Below are 25,243 nucleotides of genomic sequence, written 5' to 3'. Positions count from 1 at the left end.
TTCATAACGGGAATTTTATATAGCTCGATGAATGTATTAGGGAACACTTTTTTTACAACGCGCATGCGAATTGGATATAACGCGATTGAATGAACAGAACTATGTCTCGCGAGTAGGAATAAGCGGTTGTACGGCTGGCCCGGCGTGGCATCACACAAGGAGTGATGCTGCTGGATGCTTCTAGATGCTACCCACGCGCCTCGGTCTTTGTTCAGCCAGCGTACGCATCTCACGTGTTATCGCGGACTGTGCTTTACCCTATATTGTATATCATTTATCATAACGCGATTTTTCCATAACGTGCTGTTCTTCAGGAATGCAACTACTGCATTAAAGGAAAACAAACTACATGTTTAATTTGTGTAATCAACTCCACACAGTGGGTGAGCCCATAATTAGATGTGTAAAGATGCATCGGTTTTGCCGATTGAAATCTATTCTTACGTTCAAAATAAAAGCATGAACCGATGCATCGAAGACTGGTCATTGAACCGAATGGATTGAACAAGTCGAGGCTGAACATATAAAAAACAGTCAGAACTAGACGGGTGTTGTTGTATCCGTTACAAGTGCCGATATAGTGCATAGAGTTTCATCTGAAATACACATTAATTCGGGGTGTAATGGTACGTCGATTTGTTAATTAATATTGATTCTTCAGCTCATGATACAGGCATTCAACGTATTCTTTTATTCGACTGTGTTTTGTATACTGGGTTCGACATGACGCCTCAAACTACTTATGCCACTACCTTTCAAATGTATATTGTTTAACCAAGCGAGAACTCAAAAGACCAGGGTTGTCTCATTCGCAACGTCACATATAAAATAATCGATTCCTGAATCAAATCGCAACCCCCGCACTGTTGCGATGTTGCAGAGCCTCCAAGATTTCACCGCCACTCCGTGGAGGTGGCCGCCCTGCTTTCTGGGACAGCGGAACATGAGCACGCCGGGATGGTGTCACTCAGAGGAGACACCAGCCTCAATGTGCCCACTGGACACGACCTCATTGTTGGTGAGTGGACACTCTTTATTCAGTGGCAACTGGCGGTGGCTTTTCTTTCGGCGTCACGAAGGCTAGGCTGGGAGCTGGGTGGTGGAGAGAAAGAAGAATCCTTTTTCAGGGGCGGAATTATTTGCCCCCCTTTCGTTTAATTTTGGCATTTACTGGGAGTGGTTTAAATTGTCCAATGTGATGCCAGAATATCCATCTCGTTGGGGTCGTGAGACCGATAGCCCCATATTTCAAATCTGTTTTCATCGATTCAATTTGAATAAATTATATCTTAATCTATTTTATCTAAATTGATTTGAAATGAAACAAACGTAAGAATATTCCTGAAACTGGCTACTTGTTTTAAGCTTTTAAATTAGTTTTTTTTACTGTTTAAAATTATGTTGTCATCCGGCCTGTAGGGCACCCAGGTAATGATTGTGCCATTTTCCACTTACACACAAATGTAGGCTGCTATTCAAGTAGTTAGACGCACATTGCAGAAGCTAGCCTTGTTTATGTAGAAGATAGACTTATTTTTTATCAGTAATAAGGTGGGTCGGCAAAACACATTGGCACCAAACTTTTCTAAACAATTGCGTGAACTGACAAAAGGATTGTTGCAAATGGTAACCTTGTTGCATTCCAGCAAAATTGTAGGCAGTCAAACAGTTTCTAATCTCCTTGTCACTCAGCATCATCATGGAGCTTGTACCCCTCAAGGTGCAATGTAAGACTGCAAATAACCCCGACTCAGCCCCATATGCTCAGCTGTCCACATTCAAGCAGAAAAATAGTCGCTCCAAATGGAACCGAGGCAAAAGAGAAAAGATGAAATGCATTGCGTGACGAGAGGATCGCGTTTCAGAATCGATGCCCCACAGAGTACATCAGATTGTATCTCAACCCGGTACATTTTTGTTTTCCTAAGACTTCACATCCCACTTGTGCAATCTATCAAGCCGCCGGTCTGGCATGACCATGAGTAATGAGCGGCATTTGAGCTCTGGATGGATCCCCAGTGGTACAGCTACCTCCGCGGTTGTTTGAATTTCTGCCGCGAGCAGCCCGGATTGAAGAACAGCCTCGTTTGTTTATTTGGTTTTGAACAAAGATGTCTAACGTAGGACAGGGAGGGAATATCCATTCCTTTTACCTCCACTTCTGGATGCTGATAAAATCAGAAATCAGAATAATTATTCATACTGGAGGAATCCGATGAGCTATGAAGCTCTTTTTCACAGATGACCAGTAGGGGCTGGTGAAAACGCTACAACAACAAACAATACAGAAACACGATAGGAGTCCACAGTAGAAGAAAGGTACAAAGTACGAGAGAATGCATTGTTTAAGCCCCTGAAATCATTGTAAAGATCGCACACAACACGTGTACCGTTATTTCTGAGTTCACTTCTCAATGGATAGTTATTTAATTCGTTTTGTGTGTGCACTTGTCAACTTTAAAATATGCTCGTACGTGTAGTCTACAAAATTTAAATGACGTGGGAAAAAAAGGAAAGCTAAAATAAAAAAAATGCACCCTTTTACTTGTTCAGCAGAATACTTAAGTTGATCATATTTAAGAATATATCATGCATAATAAAGTTGATGTCGAATTCTGGTATCCTTTTGCAAAAAAAGAAAGCAGACTTTGTCTCAGTTGGCTCTCTCGCGTTGTTCTAAATAAAGGTCACGAGCAGCTGATTAGCATGTCCAGTTAACGGTGTACTATTTTGCAGAGGACGTGGATTTCCAGCTGGAACGACTGCTTTGTTGAATTTAATATGAAACAGAAAAATGAGGGCATGCAATTGGGACCCTTTGAAAGTTACTTATGTATATAAAAAAATAAAGTCCTTTCAGATTCAATTTCCATTGAATGTAACCAGTTCCAGTTTTTCAGTGCACACTTATGAATCTATACAGTTTTATTATTATTTGGTCATGAGCCAGTGAGATTTTTATTATTGTAGAATTAATTATTATTACAATGCTTTATTTATGATACATTTCCTAAATGTTCCTGGTGAAATATTCATTATTTCCGATAGAAATATGGCATACCAGAACGTATAATTGAAATGCCCATGACATTGTGTTGCACCTACTTTCTACTCAGTTATACAACTTATTTCATTACTGCGCACTTTGCTGAACATTTAAAGAAAACATATTTACGCAATCATTTTCTATTTTATAAGATGTTGATCTTAACCTTCCATTTTAAAGACTTTGCAGTGTCTCACTCTTTCCACAAAATCCTAAATATATTTAGATGTTTTTTTTTTGTTTCTTTGAGAAGCAAAGCACATGCATTTAATATCGCCAAATAATCACATTCATATTTATATATTTTTTAAACTATATAAAATGTACATTTCCATAAATGTTGTATCCATTGCATTATACAATTGGCTTCCCATCTCTTAAAAGTGTTTCATTGGCTGAGCCAACTGCAGAAATAGGTCACAATGCAAACATTTTATATGAGTGGCCAAGAGATTCCATAAAAATACTTCGTTTTTTCTTGGTAGTGTGTAATTTCCCCGGAGGGAGTCTTAAAGCACGAACATTTTTAATCTCACAGAGATGTAAAATGTTAGCTTGTTAAGACTCAGCTATACAGGGATACTTGAACATTTATTTTACTGCATAGAATTTTTATCACCTACCCAAGCCTAATGAATGATGAATGTTCGCTGGTGAGTGTTTTCCTTGCTAATAAATAAGAATGCGTCACTCGTTTGGAATAAAAATATGCCAGGATGTGTTTTATTTTTTGGAGTGGATTCATGTCAAACAGTATTAAACAATGTTACGTTAAATGTGAATTTTGAATCAACTTATACATAAAGTGCTCATTATTTATCCAGACAGGCCTCACGTAGTTTTCAAGACTTTTGTTTGTAGGGAGGATCATACTTGGAATGTTGGACTAATTCCGAAGAATGTAATGCAAGGATGATTTGGCTAAGGTTTACATATGCAATGCTATGCTGTGAAGAATGGCCGTTACCTGAAAAGTCACAGGTTATATATATTTTTTCTTCGAAGGCAGCGTATGTTGACAATTGTTTTGAAAAAAATTTTGCTTTCAGAATTATTTTGCTGAGACTGGTTTGAGTGGACAACATTGTCCTGGAATCGTTTTGCTATGCACTTCTATCACTAACACAACCAGGAAGTTAAACTAAGTGTCTCATTTCCATGTTGACCCTGTGACATCAATACTGGTGCCAGGGTCAGCCGAGCTAAGAAAAAATACCGCGATCCAGTTCAAAAGGTAGCATACGGCTGTGGCACTGTGGATAATAATAATAACATTTGTTTTATGAAGCACCTTTTACATTGAAATAGCGCTGTATGTAAAACAAATAAAACCTACACTCACAAGCATAGATGACATCGAAGTAAAATAGAAAACTAATAAAAAACAATATCAAGGACAACCACACCTGGAAGCCAATAAAATTAAGAACAAACTATAATTTAAGCAAATAATAATGACACAGTAATACAATCAGACAAGAGGAAAAGCCAAGACATCAAATTGGTTTTAAAAACTTAAGTTACAGGGAAAGCCTGTACAAATAGGTGAATTTTAAGACGTGATTTAAAAAGTGAAAAAAACTCAGAATCCCGAATGGACCATGGAAGGGATTTCCACAGTCATGGATCGTGGCTGAGGAAGGCTCCATCTCCCATAGAACAATACAGTCTTGTCTTTGTAATGATATTGTGTGACTGGGATCATAACACAGAGGGTTTCGCAGTAAATATTCATGAAACACAATTGGCGTTTTGGGTGAGGCCATGTAATGATGACGTAATTACGTGCCCTAACCCAGCGGTCAATAATGCATTGTGATTGGGATCAGTCTGGCCAGATTTAGGATCACAGGCTCTTCAGCCGAGTCTTGTTCCAGTACAATACCCACACAGTTTCCCCACTGGTCATGGAAACGAGGCATCGGATTATTGTGTTTTTTCAGAGACAGAATTGAGTTCCACAGCCACGCTGTGCATGGAAAGACAGGATGAGAAATATTCCATCCTGCAGTCAGGCAGTTGGGTGCAGTACAGAAGCTGCCGTGGTTTAACGGTTAACTCACTGGACTTGCAATACAGAGGCCACTGGTTCAGTTCGTTCTCATGGCGTGGCAGTTGAAACAACAGGGCAAGTTTTATTTTCTTTCCCAGCAGTCTAAATTGGTCCACTGCAGACAGTTCATCAGCAATTGTTGCTTGAAGCGTGTAAAATGTAACGACTGCAACCCCTGGCCAGCGTTGAAGCGTTATATTTGGGAAGCATTACCGCCAGCAGTGGCATGAGCAAGTAAATTTCAGGGCCGCATGTTTAGCTTTTTTTTTACCTTTTACAAATGAGACGAGTATGTTGAACTTCTATTGCACCGCCCCTTGCCAACCGTGCCTAACCGTAGATGCGATTGCTGCATTTCGCCTTTCTCACCTTCACTTGTGGTTTGTCTGTTGTTGTTTTTCTTTTTTTTCTTCCTCAGGCTGTCCGGTTGCAGGCAACACCAAGCCCAATATGACGTGGTACCTGGGCAGCCAGCCTGTGCAGAGCTTGCCTGGGTTGTCGTACCAGCTCCTGGCCGGGGAGCAGGTGCTGCGCTTACGGGGTGTTGTTGGGCCCTGGGATGGCCCCGTGCGCTGTGTGGCCCAGAACGAGGCTGGCACCTTGACCGCCACACTGCACATCGCTGTTGGTGGTGAGCATCAATGTGGGGAGGCTCTTACATTTCACAGCTGGAACAAAGCACGTACATCATCATCATCGTTAACTAGGGGAATTATAACATGTGTATAGTATATGCAACTGTGAAATTCCTTTTGCTGTTTATTATACTGTACAAATATATGTGTGTGTTGGTATTTAATCGAATATATCAGTATTATACACCAAGAACAATATTTTTGCAAAGCAATTGTTTATCTTCACCATCTCATTAAAGTCCCACAGTGCCTGACTCATTATCTTTGGCTGCTGTAATCCTTTCAAGGATACTGCCGTTGGGTCTTATTACAGAGAGACATTTTCTCTGTATTTTAACAGTGTTCTTTGGCATTGTTAAAATTAAGGCCAAAAGTGCATTAGTTATCATTTACAGTATTTACTTATCCTATGGTTCATATAAACAACATTATTGCTGGCTTATACATGTTGGGCTCAGATCCCAAACTTCTTTGCCGCACTGAAGGGAACAGTTAACAAGCTCCTTTGACACTAAGGGGTTAGATTAAGAATAATTACTTTCAATATCAGCGGCATATCTGGGTTCACTCCCAGAATTGAGCTGGACGCCGGGGGAGCCGTCCCCTTGTTCGGCAAGCTGTGGAAACACTGGCGTGCAGTCCTGGCGTCTGCGCTGCGTCCGAGACGACCTGGAGGAAGTGGACCCCTCTCTCTGCCAAGGCCTCCCAAAGCCGTCATTAGCTGCACCGCAGCAGTGCAACCGGAGAGACTGCCCACCAAGGTGAGCCAATCACATCGACAGGAATGCTCTGGGGGCCGGGACATGGACGGTCGATGTTCGGTCGCCGCGTCGATGCCGTTCGTCGCGACTTCTCGCCTGGCAGAGTGGGCCATTTCGATTTAAAGCTTTCGTGACTGCAGGGATTCATCTTCTTGGTTCTTTCGTTAAAGTCACGTAGAAGGGAAATGATATAATAACCTGAGGACGGCTGCTTGTGTTGTGGCCGAAACGTCGTGAGAATGATTTTATTATGTTTTATTATTTTATTATTTCCCTTCTACGTGACTTTACCGAAAGAACCAAGAAGATGAGAGTGGGCCGTGCGAAGGCTGCCATATTCCACTCCAAGTGGCTGGGTGGCTCACTAGTCAGGGACGCTAAACTAGAAGAGCTCAGGACCTGGGTTCGAGTCCAAGTTACGGCCGCCTGTTGATTGAACGGGGTTCACAGTTGTGGTGAGTAGATGGTATAAGCCCGGTCATAAACAAATAGATCACAGACAAATGATTGTGTTCAATCAATTTGTGTTTTCACTTGATTTGGCATAAATTGTTAGCTTTGGCAATGAAAAGAAATAAAATGCATTTTTACTGTATTATTTTATAATGTCTGTCTTTGTAGCAGGGTGCGTTGGAAAGTACCGCCCCTCCCCTAGTGTGGCTAACAAGTCACGTGAGGGTGTCTCAGGGGTAGTTCTGCGATGTCACCTTCCGCAAGCCGTCTTTAACATTGGGTGGTGCACTGCTCCACAAGAGCTGAGTGGACGTGGCATTATCGCATGACCAGTTGCTGATGGTCAAATTGGAATAAAGTTTGGGGATAGAAACAATATTGATGTCGTTTTGCAAAACCACCCTGTTATGTGATACTATCGTCACCATTTGTGTTTGTATTTGCACCTCATGTAGCCCTGCATGGCAAGTGACACGTGTACAATGTGAAATTCTGAATCACAATGCAAAACAGCGATGCCAGTGTTGTGGAATCAGCTATTCTGCTTGCAATGAAGAAATGCCACCCTGCAAACTATACGCTGATTGTATTGTGTTTATCGGTTCGCTAATGTTTCCTGTTGATGGTAGTTGTGAGTGTTTTCAGGCTGCATCTTGCTTCACTGTATAATACAGGGTGTTTGAAAAAGATGGACACAATTTCAAAGCGGTATATTTTACGATGACAACATGTTACAATGACACAAAAAGTCACAAACGGTTTAATGAGTTATCAAGTTTTACAAACTATTTTATAAATGCTCTATGTGTCCCCCACCTGCTGTATGAACAACATCGAGACGATAGTTGAATTAGTCCCAAACGCCTCTCAAAGTTTCTTCTTCCACTGAAGTCACCGCTGCCATGATTCTGTTTTTGAGGTCATCCAGATTAGTCGCTAATGGCGGCACAAAAACACCACGGGTCTTTGACGTATCCCCACAAGAAAAAGTCGCAGGGTGTGATGTCTGGGGATCTTGGGGGCCAAGAGTGTAGTGCCAAGTCTTGGGCTCCCGTGCTACCTATCCAACGTTGAGGCAGTGAGTCTTGCGAATGACTGAGGCTAGGGGCTGTTTGTGCACTGGGAGAGGCATCTAGCGGTAATCATTTGAAACTCGATGCCCCGCCCTCTCTATGCCCCGCCCTCTCTATGCCCCGCCCTCTCTATGCCCCGCCCTCTCTATGCCCCGCCCTCTTTATGCCCCGCCCTCTCTATGCCCCGCCCTCTCTATGCCCCGCCCTTTCAAGTGGTAAGTGTTTCATTCATGGGCGGTTCGTGGTTGCAGAGATATAGCGATTTCAAATCGGGTCCATCTCTTAAAAACATCCTGTATATATTCTACCATTATACATTCTCGTTCCAGAGTTGACTTATGACTAAAATAATTCTACTCATGTCAGCACAAGGGTATTTAATCCACAGAGAACCTGCAAACTGCTCTCTTTATTAAATGCTTTATTATGGAATTCTACAAAAAGTTAAACTTAGTTCCCTCTGTGGCATGCATCAGTCTACCCTAATGCGTGATTCTGTGAAGTAGCCCTCTTCATCCTTTACGTTTCCCTTATTTGTACAGCATTTCGCGTTGGCATTTAGATGCTTCACAATCCAATTGTATTCTGTCGCAATAAGGTAAATTTGATCGACATGTGTTCACATGTGTGTGGATGCTGCCATGGCGTAATGGTTAGCACACTGCACTTGCACATGCAGAGGTTTACCAGTTGGATTTGATCTCCCGGTGCGGCAGTTGAAAAGAATGTGGAAAGGTTCCTAAAGTCCGCCATCCTCTCGACCACCCCCTCATTTCCCACCCCTGTCCACCAGGAAGTTTAAATGGGCGTACCACAGCGAGTTGTACGGCAGGTCACGCGTGGTGGGGTAAGGTGTCGGTACTCCCATCTGCTCAAAGATATCTGAGGAGCGTGGAAGAGGAGGCCAAAATAACCCTCCAGAGAAGCTTTCGAGAGCTTCCTCTCATGTAGGCCCAGCAATGGTACGAAGAAGCGATGACAGGGTCTATATAACTCTCCAGATAGGTGTTTGAACGAATGGCTTTCGGGGTGGCGATATGTTATCTCTCTCGCATGGTACGAGGAAGGTTATGGGTTGGATCCAGAACCCAGCGCCTAACGCCTGTGAATTTGGAGTTTGCGTTTATTTCCGCTCGTGGTGGTTGCGTGGATTTTTCTCCAGGTTCCTCCAGTATTGGCCCTCCTCCGCATATATGAACCATGCCTTTCGATTTATTCGGCTACGAGAAAATTCCCACGTATTATGACACAAGCCGCTTCGATGAGCTATCATATCAGAGTCAGAATCTTTATTTAGACTGTAGGAATCCGACGAGCTATGAAGCTCTTTTTCACACATCTCCAAGAGGCCGGGATGGGGGGGGGGAGTCAGCAAAGCTACAACAACAAATTAACGTGTGGCCAGGCACACCTCTGAGAAAAGAACACGCAGCTCAATGGGCATTCCCATGTTATAAAAACTAAATGCGAATGAATTTGTGTTCCTTTCCAGCTGGAGCGTTGAGGAATGGGGCGCTTGCTCACGCTCGTGCGGAGGAGGGATGCGCCTGCGTCGCGCCACCTGCCAGATGTTGTCCTCGGACGGAGAGGTGACCCCACTGCCCGTGGAGCTGTGCGAACACGACGCCGGCCCGCGACCCACCGAGGAGGAGGCGTGCGCCACGCACGACTGCCCTCACTGGGTGGCACTCGACTGGGGGCAGGTACTGGCTGCACCACGATGCACCGCGGACAAATCCGGGAATGGTGAGAAGCAACCGGTCGCGTAAACAGGGCGATAACACATTCCTGCAGCGGGAGCTGGTAGGAACGTTGGGTTGCTCGGTCAATGGCCAGGGTCAATGGCGGCGTGGTGTATTGCGCAAATATGGCCGATTGTGAGGGCGGGCACAAGCCGGCGTGAGTAGGTTAAACGTTGAGTTTTATAAGGGCACCACGGGGTGACCAGCCCCTCCCCACCCAGCCCCACCCCTCCCTCCCCACCCAGCCCCTCCCCACCCTCCCCACCCAGCCCCTCCCCACCCAGCCCCTCCCCACCCACCCTCCCCACCCAGCCCCTTCCCACTCTCCCCTCCCCACCCAGCCCCACCCTCCCCACCCAGCCCCTCCCCACCCTCCCCACCCAGCCCCTCCCTCCCCACCCAGCCACTCCCTGCACGATGGACGGATGGACACAATAATCCCCTGTGGGCTGGTGTAACCAGAGATTCCTACCAGTAAAACGGTGTACAATTGTCCATCTCTGTGTCGCCGTTGCCTGTCGGTCGGGGACGTTTGCTCAAATGTTTTATCGTGGTGATTCAAGACAAGACGACCACAATGCATTTCTGCAGGAAATGATGATGCTTTTTTTGCATAATGCACAAAGGCTGAGTGCTTTTTACACTTGTTTTTGTTTTTTGATTTAAAGCTTTATTTGTTTGAAATACACCGTGGCATAGGTGTGAATAATAGAGCTGTTGACAATGATCACAGAGAAATGTCTCTTATCTTACCTATAATGGTAAAGGTGCATCCCTGCAATTGCCTATTCATGCCTCTGCTGGCAGAAAAGCCTCCATCAGAGAGCGCTCTAGACAGCCCCTTTAGAGGGTATTTGGCGTACTCTTTCATCGTGGATGAGTAGGCGAAATAAATTCATTTCAAATTAAAATAACTATAATCACACAATGAGCGAAAATAAAATTCACAGCCCTTTGTCAAGTCACTGCTGGATGTAGCCTCCCCACGCCATGTCGGGTCATGGATATTCGTTTGACCATACTTCACCACACTCGTCAGCGCAGATTAGTTGAAGAGGGGCCCAGGATAAGCTCAGATATCACTCACCACGAATGTTAACCATTGTCGGGAATCTAACTCAGGTTACCGGATTCGTCGTATAGTGTGGTAACAACTGTTATACACCGATCCACTATCTGTGAATATACGCGATATATATAGGAGTGTGATACGCGAGTTTAACCGTTCATGTAGCAAGTGCCTTTTAGTGGCATCGCGTTGTACAATTCTGTCCAGAAATATTCCAACTTCCCTTTTCACCCTGCCACGGGGAAGGACCGGTGTCCAAAAACAATTAGACCCCCATGTATATTTGCCGTTCTGAGGCAATGCCGATGACAGACGGTGGCATTGAGCTGTGTGTTTGGTCTCTGCTCAAGTCTCAAGAGCTTCCGAAGAGTGACTCTGGTGGCCCGACTGCGTTGGTTTCTCGACAGTGCACCGGGCGCTGCGTGGGATGGATGACGGGGACCAAGCATCGCCGGGTCTCTTGCCGCACTACGAACGGGACCCTCGTGCCTGACAGTGCCTGTGACAAATCCTCCAGGTAAAGCCTCCCTTGCCACTAATGCTCAGGCGAACTCACTTGCTACTTTTCATAAGCAGGGCGGCTAAAGCGAGGGGGGAATATTGGGGGATCTAGCTGTGTGTGTGTATACGTATGTTGAACTTCTCTCGCACCGTACGTAGACAAGCGTGCTAATCAGAGGTGCGGGGGGGGAAGGACAACAAACTAAACACAATAAGTAATATTAAAAACAAACTTTTTTAAAAACACGCTTTTATGAAATGTACTAGTAATGCCAGAACTCCACGACTCCAGGAAGTGGCCCCGAAGCTTGCCATAAGGTAAGGGGCCGTGGTGATTTACAGCCAACGTCAGTTGAGCGTGGCCAATTAGACCCAAGCCGAAACATAACATATAAAAAAGAATGTTTAAAAATATTTATTTTTTATGATAGAATATAGTATTGTCATCAGTATGACATAAGTATACCAAGTTTGCAATCGAAACCACATTGGGAATTGGGTTAAAATTGAGTTACAAGATTTGAGGATACAACAACGAAAACAACAACCACAAGAGACAGAGTGAGTTAATTAAAAGCGTGTAAAAAGTGCCCCTTCATGGAACGCGTTAGATTGAATGCAGAGGGAATGGATTTGCACAACGTGTTATTACACTGGTACACGGAAGGTCGCCGATCAAGTTTTGTTCACTGAGAAGGCTGCACCACATTTCCACACGATGCCATCTCAGCACCCCCCCCCCCCATGCTTCTTGCCGATGATTTCCCCTGTTTTGAATATCTGCTTTATGACATAATCATCATTGTCATCATGGCAGTGTTGTCGTTGGGTATGACACTCAAATACTTTCTCGCACAATTGTCTCATTCAGCATCCGAGAAATGTATCCTGAGCTCACAATGCTGAGCTGCATTGATTGAACTTAACTGCATCGTTTTTTTGTGCTCTATAGCTCTCTGATGTGTTTTCGGTTTGCCAAACAGCACACGGCGCAACCCAAACGCACACAGGAGAGCTGTGGTAATATGAATCCACTGGCACGTTTATTCATTTATTTTAAAACATCGCCCACTATTATGAGTTTCCACTCGGTACACGTTGCAGGAAAATTGCCATGTTTTAGATAGAGACATTTATGCACGTGTGCCGCTTACCCTGGCTGGCTGCACAAGGGGCGGAGAGGTGGAGGGGGGGGATGCGTAACTGCCGTTAAATCGAGATCCCTTCTGGTTGTTGCAACGTTTTGAGAAACTCGAGGAGTTTCACGTTGGCGCTCGGGCATGTGGCGCGTGTGTGCGTGCGTGTGCACGCGCGTGTGTGCGCGTGTGTGTGCGTGTGTGTGTGCGTGTGTGTGCGCGTGTGTGTGCGCGCGTGTGTGTGCGTGTGCATGCGTGTGCGCGTGTGTGTGCATGCGTGTGCGCGTGTGTGTGTATGCGCGTGCGCGCGTGTGTGTGTGCGCGTGTGGGGAGCGATAGTGTAGCGGTTAGCGCGCTGCGCTATGAACCCGGCGACACGGGTTCGATTCCCGCTCACTGCCAACATCAGTGACAATTATCTGAACCGGTCCCGGGCCTCCCCTAGGTCGACTCAGCCTCAAATGAGTACCTGGTGCGTTGTGTAAACATTGCCACTAGGGAGACAAAGGCGGCTGGGCGTGGTGCTGGCCACCCACCCCCTCGTGTACCGTCCCGGCCTTCACAGGTGCTCGCTAACAGCACTTGCCCCCACAGTCTGTTAAGGCTATACGGGGGATCTTTGTCTTTGTGTGCGCGCGCGTGCGTGCGCGTGTCCAGGCCGGCACTGAGCCAGAATTGCAGCGCGGAGGCGTGCGCGGGCGAGTGGCTCCCGGGCCGTTGGAGCGAGTGCACGTCCACGTGCGGCAGCCACGGCTTCCAGTCGCGCCGCCTGGAGTGCGCCGGAGCCACGGCCGATGCCGGCGGCGGTGGCGGCGGCGAGCATTCGTGCGCTTGGCAGCCCAAGCCCATCACTTGGCAGCGCTGCAACATCATCCCTTGCGAGAAAGGTGCAAGGGCGGCAGAGCCGGCAGCTCGGCTTTATAGCCGCGCTGCTGTGTTGTTGTTGTTATCACACCAGTAAAAAGCTTGGATTGTTTGTTTTTACATTGCACGTATTGTGTGTATGTGTACTGCGGCGACCCTTTTGTGGGTCGTAAACTATTAAACGCAAAACTGTTCCCGGCACCCACATCTAAAATCACGCTCTCATATGTCACTACGTAGTGATTCTGGCGTGTGCCCATCTTTTTGTGTTTGTGTGTGTGTTGAGCGGTACTTCACGTGGCCTCAATGTGCACATAGCCTGGCACAAGCGTCGTGTTGACGTCACCGCCACTTAGTGGCGAATGGCGGTTGTTGTTGAGCGGTGGTGCCACGGACAACATCAGTGGCAAATATTGAAACTGGTTCTGAGCTGAGTAAACCCATAGGCTGAGTAAACCCCTCGGTAAACCCCTAGGTTTACTCAGCCTGGTGTGGCGTGCAAATATCAGCATTGCGGAGGCAAAGGCAGCCGAGCGGTGGTGCTGGTGGCCACACCACCCTCATCGTGCACCACGCCAGCCTTCATAGGCGCTCGCTAACAGCTCTTGCCCCAAAAGTTTGTATAGGCCACAGGAAGAATCCAAGTGTGGGGTGCATGGAAGCTGACACCTGTGCCTTTGTTGTGTATTTCTCCTCCATTTTTCAGGTGAATGTAAAGACACAACCAGGTACTGTCACCTGGTGAAACGGCTGAAACTTTGCCAGCTGATGATGTACAAGCTGCGCTGCTGTGAGTCCTGCAAAGATTTGTAAAGAGAAAAGACAAAAAAACACGGAGAAGGGAAAAAAAGTCTCTGCCTGTAAATGGGTTGAAACGCAGGGGTGGAAAAAGGAATTGCGGTCATAAGACGATAAAACATGAAAGGACACATGTGGATTCTTTTCGAAGAGGAATGGCACCTTTGGCAATTCTTATTATTCCAAACAGACGTCTGTGTGGAGAGAATCAAATTGTTTTTAAAAGGAACAAAATAAAAAGCAAACGTGGATGGTAACGCCTACCGTAGGTTTTCTCAATGTTGTGAACCAGATCGTGATTTTCGGAGACACAACTTTTTCGGGGATGCAAGTTGTTTTTCCCCCTTCTGTACGTTATTCACTGCGGCAACAGGACGAAGTAACTTTTTTTCCTGGAAACAATCAAGACGGTTGCTGATATCAGAATCATTGCTGTAAATAGCTGAAGCTTATATTTCAAGAACATTTAATTTTAATCCAGGAAATGTGATAGGAGAAAAAAAAATCGTTCACGGACCCTCATGCCATGAAATAAAACTGAAAGAGAAGATTAGCAAAATCAATTTTTATATTTTTGTCAACACGCCGTTTTAAACTAACATGACATTTCTTCTCAAAGTGTTTTTTTCCACGTGTATTTTAAAGATGGATATTTCTCGTGAAATGAACTAAATTATGTGTTTTTTTGTATCACCTGATATTCCTACAAAAATTGACAAGTTAGGAGCAATTACTAACAACACACAATACAGTATTTACTGAAACTGAACTTAAAAAAGAAATACTTTGTATTATGTTACACGGTGGTAATGTTCACATTTATTTTAAAGTGAAAGCAGTATTATAAAAAATAAATATATAAAATAATATTAAATAACAACAATTCAAACGCTAAGACGAAATACGGAAAGACTGCAAAAATGTTGCATTCATCTCCTGCCTTTTTTTTACATCGGCTAATTATGCTTTGTCCGTGATGTTTAATCTATTTGTAATTTTAATACAAGGTAGTTTAAAGTAAACATTTGTAAATAATTTATGAACTACATTTGTTTTTTTTTTATTAAAGTGCAATAAATATGGTTGTATAATATGTTACGGTAAATAAATGTGTGGTTTTTATTTGTCATTGGGTTTTACAGCGCTTGCTACCAAAGCTAATCTGCTTAGAGAGAGCACTTAGGGCTTACTGTGCTACACAAACACTTTTTTGTTAAATCGTACATTTTAAACTTGCATATATTTTTTATTGTATTGTAACGTGTTGCATGCATGGTCTGTCAAAAGATGTACCCTGTCAAATTTGATTTTGAGAAATAATAAGTTACGAGAACATGTGAAATGAACTGTTTCTTAACGATACGAACTATTTTAATGATAGCCTGAATTAATTGAAAGTTTTATGCAACTAACAGTCAATTGAAATTTATCACGTTGTTGGGTAGTTTTATTAGAATGAATAATTTAACAACTTTCCATATTTATATATACACTATTTCCCGTTCTCTTCAATATGATCCGTCCTGTGCGCAATTGCGTTTGTGTGTTTTCATTATCGCAGTTAATCACATACTTAATGTCTGGAAGTGTATCAAAATATGTGAAAAGTACATTAATAAATCTAGAGCATTATAGATTACCTCTTGTATTGATCAATGTTCCAACAATTGCTTTTGTTTTTCATGGTAAAAGGCAAATTGGCTATGGTATACATGCGATATATTTGCCAGTGCAATTAATGCATGAAAAAAAGTGATTTCCCGCTCAATTGACCATTGAGGCAGTGCTCATGTCCTGTTTATAGCCCTGAGCTAGTGGTGTAAATTCCACATTCCTATGATGGGGGTAGTCTATGAGCAGGACAACCACTCTTGACTTCCCCACAAAGTTATACTTGTTTTAATGACCCCTGAGAGATGATGGGCTGAGTTCACCCCCAACCAAGATTTGAATTCATAACATTGTGATTGTGTGCTTCCCGCTCCAGCACTGAGCTCAACTGTATGGTGTTTTAGGAGGAATGTGCTCACGGGAATAAAAAAAAACTCAACACATTTTTCAATAACACAGCCTTAAAGGGAAATACTATATATTGTATATAAAATAGGTGACGTTTTAGGCAATGGTGCTTCATCTTATTTATGCCCGATGAAGATTGGATGTTGCCCAAAAACATTGTTATATTTTTCCTTTTAAAGCACTGTTATTGAGAAATGTATTGAGTTGTTTGTGCTTATGCACCACAGCCAACGCTATCACCAATGAATGGTGTTTCACAGGAATGGATTGGTGTTAAAGATACTGAAATGCTGCAGTGGTTAGCACCCTGGTCGTGCAATCCAGACGTGGATCTTCCGGCGTGGCAATTGCTCCCTCCTTTGTCCACCCAGCAGTATAAATTAGTACACCACGAGTAGCTGATCGGCAGGTCCACGTATAGTGGGGTAATATACGTACATTAAATTTTTTTCGCACCGTATGTATCCGACCGTGCTAATCAGAGGGGTGGGAGGACAGCAAACAAAAGAGAGTTCAAAAGATTTGAGTTTTCAATCTAGATTTAGAAGTGCACAGCTCCAGTGGCTTCCTAATATTGGAAGGAAGAGCGTTCCAGACGGCCGCAGAAGCGCACTTGAAAGCGTGTGATGCGGTGGCAGTCTTTGTTCGATGGCTAGCCAAAAGCCGCTGCGAGGATGACCGGAGTTTTCATGATGGTTTATGCACCTTGACGAGATCAGCAAAGTATTGTGTGTCATGAGTGCGTTAAAAAATATGTGGGTACTACCAGCTCTTCCAAGATGTCTGGTCAGCATGGAAGAGTAGGCCAAATACCCTCTAGTGAAGGCTCTTTAGCTTCCAGTAGGGTCAGAAAGAAATTGCACATTTGGTGACCATGCAAAGTTGTTTGAAATTCTTAGGTTTTTTAGGTAAAGTCACGTAGGTAAAAAATTTAAATTAATAAAAGTAAAATAAAATAAAAATCACGACGTTTCGGAGGCAACACAAGCTTCCGTCTTCAGGTGGAACCGTCACAGCCACGACAGCTGTATCACATAAATGAGAGATTACAAGAGCTACCACTCCGTATATATAATGGTTGAAGAGGGGAAGGGCCAAGTACGGCACACAACCATTATATATACGGAGTGGTAGCTCTTGTAATCTCTCATTTAAGTGATACAGCTGTCGTGGCTGTGACGGTTCCACCTGAAGACGGAAGCTTGTGTTGCCTCCGAAACGTCGTGATTTTTATTTTATTTTACTTTTATTAATTTTAATTTTTTACCTACGTGACTTTACCGAAAAAACCTAAGAATATGAATCCTTGCAGTCACGAAAGCTTCAAATCTAGAATTGTTTGAACTTAGTGTGGAAAGGATGGCCATAACTGTAGGAATGTGGAATATTCGTCTGCGGCTCAGGGACGAACAATTGAGATGAAAACTCCCCACCGCAGTCTGGAACATGGGGACAGTGACTGACTCTGTGTAAAAGATAATGAATGCGGTATCATTGTTTGCCCTCTGGAAGGAGACACAACACTAGTGTGACGTGTATTATGGTCGGCCTTTCTCTGGAACAATGTGATTAAGCTGATTTAGAAGTGCACAGTTCCAAATATAAATGTTGTGGCTTGGCTCTCCAACACACCGGTGTGCTGTACTAGTGACGAATTGGCCACGTTCTGTTTACATGACAACCCTTACCAGTTGGCTGTGTCGGGTGGTGGCGGGTTTTAACGACGCATTTATATATTTGCGCGATCTAACCCAAAGACCTCTATTATGGATGATATTGGTCGCCTCCGTGTTAAACCGCTACGAGGTCGTTTGCAAAGTCGTTACCAGAAACATTTACAATCCCACTGAAGCGACCGCATCGTTTAAATTCTCATCATTTGCGACAGTATTTAACCTTGTGGTCCTTTCTGGAAGCTTTTGACAGCACTGCTGTAACGGACTTTTGTTGACGTTTTCAACAAGAGGGGTGAATAGATGGGGAGAGCTGCCGTGTTTTCACAGCTGGCGAGCCAGCAATCTGACATGGCTGCCCCCTTTTTTGCGTTATGACAGCGAGCCACTTTCTCTGCCCCTAAAAATGCGACACGCAAGTTTAGCTCCTTGCAAAAAAAAAAGACAGCTCAACCCTGGCTAATTTACGTAGTGCTGTGCTGAATTATTTATCTCGTGTTTCAGTTGCCAATTATGTTTAAACAGTTGCTTGCTTTTTACGCGATTCTGCCAAAAGGCCAAGATGTTTAATGCAAAACGCAAACATATAATCTTTCGTTAACTACAAGCCAAGCACAACTGCTTCGAATTCTAAAAAATGAGGGTAAATAATTGGATTTAAGTACCAGAAAAATTGCCTAATTACTGTATTGCTTATTCGCTCGGGGCTAACGGTGGCTGCAGCACAGTGGCTGCATCATGTCCAAAAAAAACCTTCTTCAAATATTTTTTCTTACGTGTAGTCAATGAAATCATAATATATCACACAAAACTCAAGCATTGTACTTTTTTTTTATCTCGGGAACAGAAAACCCCCACCGATATTTCACTTTGACAACATTCACTATTATTCACCGACCGAAGGGCTCATTCCACGGATGAATCGCCCAACGAACTTTCATGGAGGAGTCAACCCTTTCAAATCATCGGCCCAAAGTACAACAATCCACTTTCCCCCCTCCAAGATTTCTGAGAACAGACATTTCCTGGCCACGTGTCAACAACTTCATCTCTTGGCCAGAACAGAAAGATCAGAAGGTAAGTGAGTTTGACTCTATTTAACCACGCTCTGTCAAATCAAATTGGCTGTATTAGGTAAGTATCAATTTCTAATTGCAATGTCCACATGATTCCCCCCTTGTTACCATTTTGTCAAACTCATAACCTCCTTGAAAGTACAGGGTACACACGATTTGATATTTTCTTTTCAACTCCCATGGCAAAGCATTGCAAGTTATAATTATCTGTGCTATATCCCGTTATTCATTTAAAGCATTGTTGCTATGATCCCAGTAGCTTGAACGTGATGATCAGGTACACTTTACTCACAAGATCAATCCACTGCTGGATGGAGGCCTCCCCATGCCACCGCCACCTCTCATGATCCTGGATATTTGGTCTCGTTCGTACGCTTGATGTTGATGGAGAGCAACACCTATGATTTTACATCGAGGTGGTTGAACCAGATAATTGCGTCAAGAGTGGATCACTGCGATGCCTTTTTCGTGTTTTGTGACTCGGGCATTGAAGTCGTTATTTGTCCCACGAACTGTTCTGGGTGACCACAGTCAGCGCACTCCCGGAGAATGTTTTTATTTTCCATTTGTGGAACAATCGCTTGGAGGAAAATAATGTACACGCATTTATGTGAACTATGTTCAAGGCTTTGCACTGCACCAAGCATCGCGTTGAGAGTGAAGTGCCGATGACAGGGCAGGATCACGCACTGTTGCAGGTGTGGCAAAAGTCACGTAAGCACGTACACAGGACAGCAAATAACGTGCGCTAAGTATGCTTTCACCCCAACACATGATAAACTTCCCTCTTATAGCTAAACATAGTATTTTATTACTGTAAAGCATGCTGCTGGTGCATTTTGTGATATCTGCATCCATGGCTTTTGCTCTTATAGATTGTAGTTATTTCTTTACTTGGTTTGGTAGGATGCTGTGGTGGTGGTGGTGATGTTAGCGGTCAGCACACGACTTGCCATCCAGAGGTTCGTCGGTTCATTGTCCCGACGTGCAAGTTTCTCAAGTCCCCTCTGCCTCTGTCCACCCAGCAGTATAAATGGGTGCACCACGGTTAGTCGATCGGCATGAAGCGTGTGGTGGGTTCAAGTGTGGGTAATCCCACCTCTTCGAAGAGGTCTGGCCAGCGTGGCAGATTATTCCAAATGCCCTCCAGGGGGACTCTCCTCGAGCTCCCACGAGTAGAGGCCCTTCTGCCAGCAGTGGCACGAGCAGAAACTGCAGCACTGCACCTTTACCATATTCAACTTTTAAGTAAGTTGCTGACAGGTCCAGCCACATAGTCGGTTGGTGCAGCACTTGCCGCTGGGGCATGATCGCAGTGCTGGCTGCACTCTCGGCGGTGTTTAAATGTGAGCACTGATCTCAACGTCAGGCTTAGGCTTTTCACGGGAGAGGAGTTGGACAGGTTAGCTGACTTGCTCAATTTCACTCGACATGGGTGTGCGCTGAGCAAAGCCACTAAGAGGCACCCACAGTATGAACAGCTCAATGGGGGGGAGGTCCCATCCACCCCTCCACCCCTCCAAACATTTTTACGTGCCAACACACTACTACTGTGTGTTTTGGTGTTTCCTTTCGCCTGGACACAATGGCAATGACACAAATGCACGGAGCTTTTGTTTTGCTTTATGGATCCCTTCATGGTGTATTAAAGCCTTGCATCATCAGCTTTTTCTGCCCTTGGTAGATTCCATCTGGGCAGAGAAACGAATTCTAGTCTCCAGAACGTCTCTCTGGGATTACCCTTGCCACGCTAAATTTCCCTTTTGTAAGTGGTGATTTAATCTTGACAAACGAATGACTTGCTTTACCCTGTGGTGCACAGTAATAATGTGTCTACATGTATAGTAATGTTTAAATATAATAAGGGCCTCTGACTAAATCACCGAGAATGCGTCCGTCTTGTCATGTCTAGGAATATTAAGCTTAGTTGACCCTATGTAGTGTTTGGATGGGTAGCTTGATACCATGCACAGCAGGTGTTATAGGCTGCAGGGCTATGTTGGTGGGAAGAACTTCATCCAGCAGTGGATTGACAAAGAGTTGCTCTGTTTTAGGATTGGTAACACGAGTTTGTCTTCAAAATTCGGATAGTATTATCATCGTCATCAGCCATGGTTTATCCACTGCTGGCGTAAGGCTTCCACAAGACATCACCTGCTAATTCAGCGGATTAGCATCACCACAATTTATTCGAAAACGTATTTTACAGGGTATATTAGTTTAAAATATTTTTACCTATTTCAGGACTTAATTTCCAGGATGCTGCACGGGTTGGCTTGGAGTATGTATTCGTGGCATTCGGCACTGCCACGAGAGTACGTCGCATACCTATCCATAATAATCCTATATTATTGTGCCCCAATACCACGACAATCATATGAGGGTAAAATACGTATCTAGAGGACGAAACGAATCGAGACGGATGTCAAAATAATTCCCGGAAGAAGCTTTTCGGACTATTCCAGCTGATATAAACACGTTCCTTCGGAGTGGGCAGGTAGGAACTTGGTTGGGCAGCGCATTCGTGCACGACAGACAAATATGCACGACAGACAGACAAATAATCCCTGGTGGGCAGTGTGGAACCTGTTGTTCCTACCTGTATCACTGACCCATTCTCGCATCACAATAAGCGACAGCCAGTTCGAGAACTGCCAAAGCAGCGTGCACGAGGTTTGCCCTGCAATTCGAGAGGACATTGGCTTGCTTTGCAGCGGCCTACTTGAGAGCATGCAGAATGCAATTAAACAGCGAACTTGGCTCTGAGCAGGATTGGAAACAAATCTTTCTTTCACTTGCTTGCGCTTTTCTCAGAGCCAGACAATTTTTTTTTCCAGGATGTGTGTTTGCCACATGGTGTTGTGGTATATTTTCCCTGTCAATTTTGAATATTTCCTATGTCATCACTGCGTTATTTCCAAAGCATGAATGGAAATCAAGAACAGCATACGTGATGTAAACTGAAGTTATGATCTACAGTATCTGCAATATATTCTCCATTGCCAGAGGTAACTCACCCTTGATGAGGAAAGGGCAGCTGATAAATGCAAAAAAATGTAAACAAAATTTGCAAAATTGGTGAATCTGCAACCTGGATAATCTGCCCATACATCACCAATAGTTAACTGTACATGATTTATCAATGCCCATGAAATCGGCGAGAGGTTAAACAGCTCAATAAAGCAAGTTGGATCATAGGGAAGTAAGTATTTGTGGAAGAGGCTTTTTAAACTAACATAAATCGGCAGATTATTTCAAGAGTGAGATTGCCAATACAAAACGGTGCCACAATAGATGTATTTTGTTCCTGGTCAGAGATTATGATATTGCAAGTAACTTACATTGCTATTTCCATAATATAGGGGGGTTTTTTTTCCCAACACACCAGTGTGCTGCACGAGTAACGAATTGGCATGTTCCGTTTACGTGACAAACTTACTAATTGGCTGTGTCGGGTGGTTGGCGGGTTTAAAGACACATTTATATTTACGAGATCTAACTAAAAAAAACATATATTATGGATGATATTGGTCGCGAAAGCCTCCGTGTTAAACTACATTGCTATTTGTCAGAGATCTGATCTAAAACATTGGTTGATCGACCTACAGCGACAAGCATGCATCATGCTTTAAAAAGTACACGTTTACGAATATTTAATTGAAAGTGTTCGTTAAAAAAAAATCCATGAATTTGCTTTTTAAACAAGCCTGTAATAAAACTTCAGCCATAGATAAAAACATATATCAGCTCGTATTCCCACTTCAAACGTGCATTGTACAATGGACAAAATCCACCTGTGCCGATTTGTTTAAACGGGACAAGGCTACATCAGCTGCAAATGGTGGTTGCGAAACATTGCAGCACGTGGTCTCTCGCCGTTTCGCGGCCCAAGGAACATATTGTGTCTGACAGAGCTAGCAGGTGTCAAGGTTGCATTCCGAACACAGGGTTAGAGATCTTGACGCCCGTACTGCTGCTGCCTATCCCGATTGCCCACGTGTCTCGTCTTACACAGCTCACCGAGGCGGCCGTGTGATAGGAGACAAGCTTTAGGTGTGTCCTCCTTTTCAGAAGTGTCACTTTTCTGAAGAAGTGCGATAAAGTTGCAAGGGATTGTAGCAATTGTGGTCGTAAGGGGAAACATCTTTTATCACTTTTCTGTCAGTGCGAAATGTACACAAGAAAAACAACGGGTGTGTTACCTTATTAAACGCCCACACAGTCGTGTGGTAACACAAACGTGATGTTAAGATCAAGTCATATGCAGCCGTTGTTGTAAATTGTGCAACTGGGCTGGAACGGTGGCACAGTGGTTTCTGCACTGCGCTGTTATGATCTCCATTATATGAGTTTGACTCCTTACCATGGCTAATATCGGAAGACAAGTGAAATTAGCAGCAGTGTCTGGACCAAAGCCTTCACCAACCCGCATTGACCAGCGTGGTGAAGTATGGCCAAACAATCCACGTGATCGACACAGTTTGGGGAGGACTTTATCCAGATGTTGATTGACGAAGGGTAGCACGTAATTTTGTTATTGTTTACTAGTTTATACAACTGTAATTACCGTTAATTTGAAGCCTCCCAGATTTGAAGGGCACGGGTTCGTAACCCAGGCAACGTCAACTCAACACGAATGATCCCTTCCAGGTCCCGAAATGGATACCACCTGATGAGCACCACTTAGTGGAACGTCAACAGTGAGTGCCATAGGAATGTGGAACGTCCACTAATAGCTCAAACTACTCATGGATATGAGTACTGCACAGTACGTAACAATGCATCGATGTATCAATACAAAGCTGTTCTTTGCACGCGATACGCACACTGAATTGGGCATGTGGGATTCAATTATTTTCCATGGCTGGATATAGTTTGTCTATGGAAATCAGTGGCCCTGTCGCACAGTGGTTAGCACACTACCCTATGAACTCGGCCATCTGTGTTCAATTCCCGTAATATCTGAACCTGTTTCGGTACCCCAATCACCAACCCGCACTGATCAGCTTGGTGAACTATAATCAAACAACCCAATTGACTGGTAGGGAGTGAGGAGGCTGCATCCATCTGTGAATTGATTAAAGGGTTGCAGATAATTTTCATATTTCATCGTAAGTAATTGGGGGCACATGTAATTCACGTCCACTGGAGGCGCTGCATTGACTACAACGTGAATATAAAAATTTGTATTCTTAAATCGAGTTACGATCCCAAAAAGTATGACAATTCATCGAATACTCTTTGGTTCTTTCGGTAAAGTCACGTAGGTATAAAATAAAATAAATTACGACGTTTCAGGCGCAACACAAGCGTCCGTCATCAGGTGGAAAAGCATGGTCTGCTGCTGAGGCAGATTGTTTTAAAAGGTTTGAAATGGGTGTAGCCCAAGGGTCATAAAGAAGTGGCCGGGGTTAGTGATGTTAACGTGAGAAATTCGCGTGTAACTGTAAGATAGGAGCAGAGCGGCCTCCTGGACGAGGGCACGGAAGTGGCTATGTTAATGTGAGAGATTAGCGTGATGTTAATTTGAGAAATTAGCATGATGTTAATTTGAGAAATTAGCATGTAACTGTAGAAATGGAGGAGAGCGGCCTCCTCGACGAGGGCACGGAAGTGGCTATGTTAATGTGAGAGATTAGCATGAAATAACAGCTGACATAAGCAGGTAGGATGGAAACATCACAGTCAGATAATACTTTACCTGGTTAATAACGTCCTTCCAATGATTGCTCAGTTTGTACCCATCCTCTCGGTTGAAGTTTTGTCTGTGTTTATATATCTGGATGGCTTCATGAACAAATCTCTGAAGGTTTGCAGAGTACCTCCATCTTGGAAAATTTTATTTCATGTGAGCCCACAGCGTTAAAACAATGATCAGCAACGGCAGAGGTATTGGTCCTACCGTGTTTCAGATCTGCCTTGTGTTCACGAACGCAGTCCGTGACATGTCGTTTCGTTTCCCCAATGTAACTGCTGCCACAACCATAACTCAGATCACATCTTTTACAGATGGGATTAAATCAGGGATTTTGTGTACTGTGTTGAAACGAACCTGGATCCTGTGTTTGTTTAAGATTTTGGAAATATTTTTGGTAACGCCTGCTATGTATGGCAAAGTGATGGTTTTGGTTGGATCCTCAGAAGGTTGTCTGCCCATGGCTGGGGAGGCAGCTTTGCGGATTATACGGTCCGAGTATCCGTTCATCCTGAGGGTTTGGTGTACGTGCTCCAACTCACTAGCTCGGTGGTGCTGGTCGGAGATGCAACGGGCTCTATGGTGTAGTGTTTTGATTAGGGAATTCTTCTGGGCTGGAAGGTGGTGGGAGTCAGGCTTTAGATAGGCA

The 25,243-nt window shown here is 44.0% G+C and overlaps 1 protein-coding gene across 1 annotated transcript in view; it reads left to right on the top strand.

Annotated features, from left to right (window-relative positions):
* Nucleotides 1–14,163, top strand: part of LOC144949563 (ADAMTS-like protein 1) — a 99,141-nt gene extending 84,978 nt beyond the window's left edge. The window contains exons 25-31 of the mRNA XM_078879505.1: nt 881–1,018; nt 5,518–5,730; nt 6,309–6,495; nt 9,514–9,724; nt 11,240–11,349; nt 13,127–13,356; nt 14,040–14,163. Coding sequence (XP_078735631.1) covers nt 881–1,018; nt 5,518–5,730; nt 6,309–6,495; nt 9,514–9,724; nt 11,240–11,349; nt 13,127–13,356; nt 14,040–14,146 — 1,196 coding nt within the window. The 3' untranslated portion in view covers nt 14,147–14,163. The remainder of the gene's footprint in view (nt 1–880; nt 1,019–5,517; nt 5,731–6,308; nt 6,496–9,513; nt 9,725–11,239; nt 11,350–13,126; nt 13,357–14,039) is intronic.
* The last annotated feature ends 11,080 nt before the right edge of the window (nt 14,164–25,243 follow it).

This window comes from Lampetra fluviatilis, chromosome 3, assembly GCF_964198595.1.
Source record: "Lampetra fluviatilis chromosome 3, kcLamFluv1.1, whole genome shotgun sequence".
In the NCBI taxonomy this organism is placed as follows: domain Eukaryota; kingdom Metazoa; phylum Chordata; class Hyperoartia; order Petromyzontiformes; family Petromyzontidae; genus Lampetra; species Lampetra fluviatilis.
The sequence above is the reverse complement of the archived record's forward strand: the minus strand, read 5'-3'. Positions and strand labels throughout refer to the sequence as shown.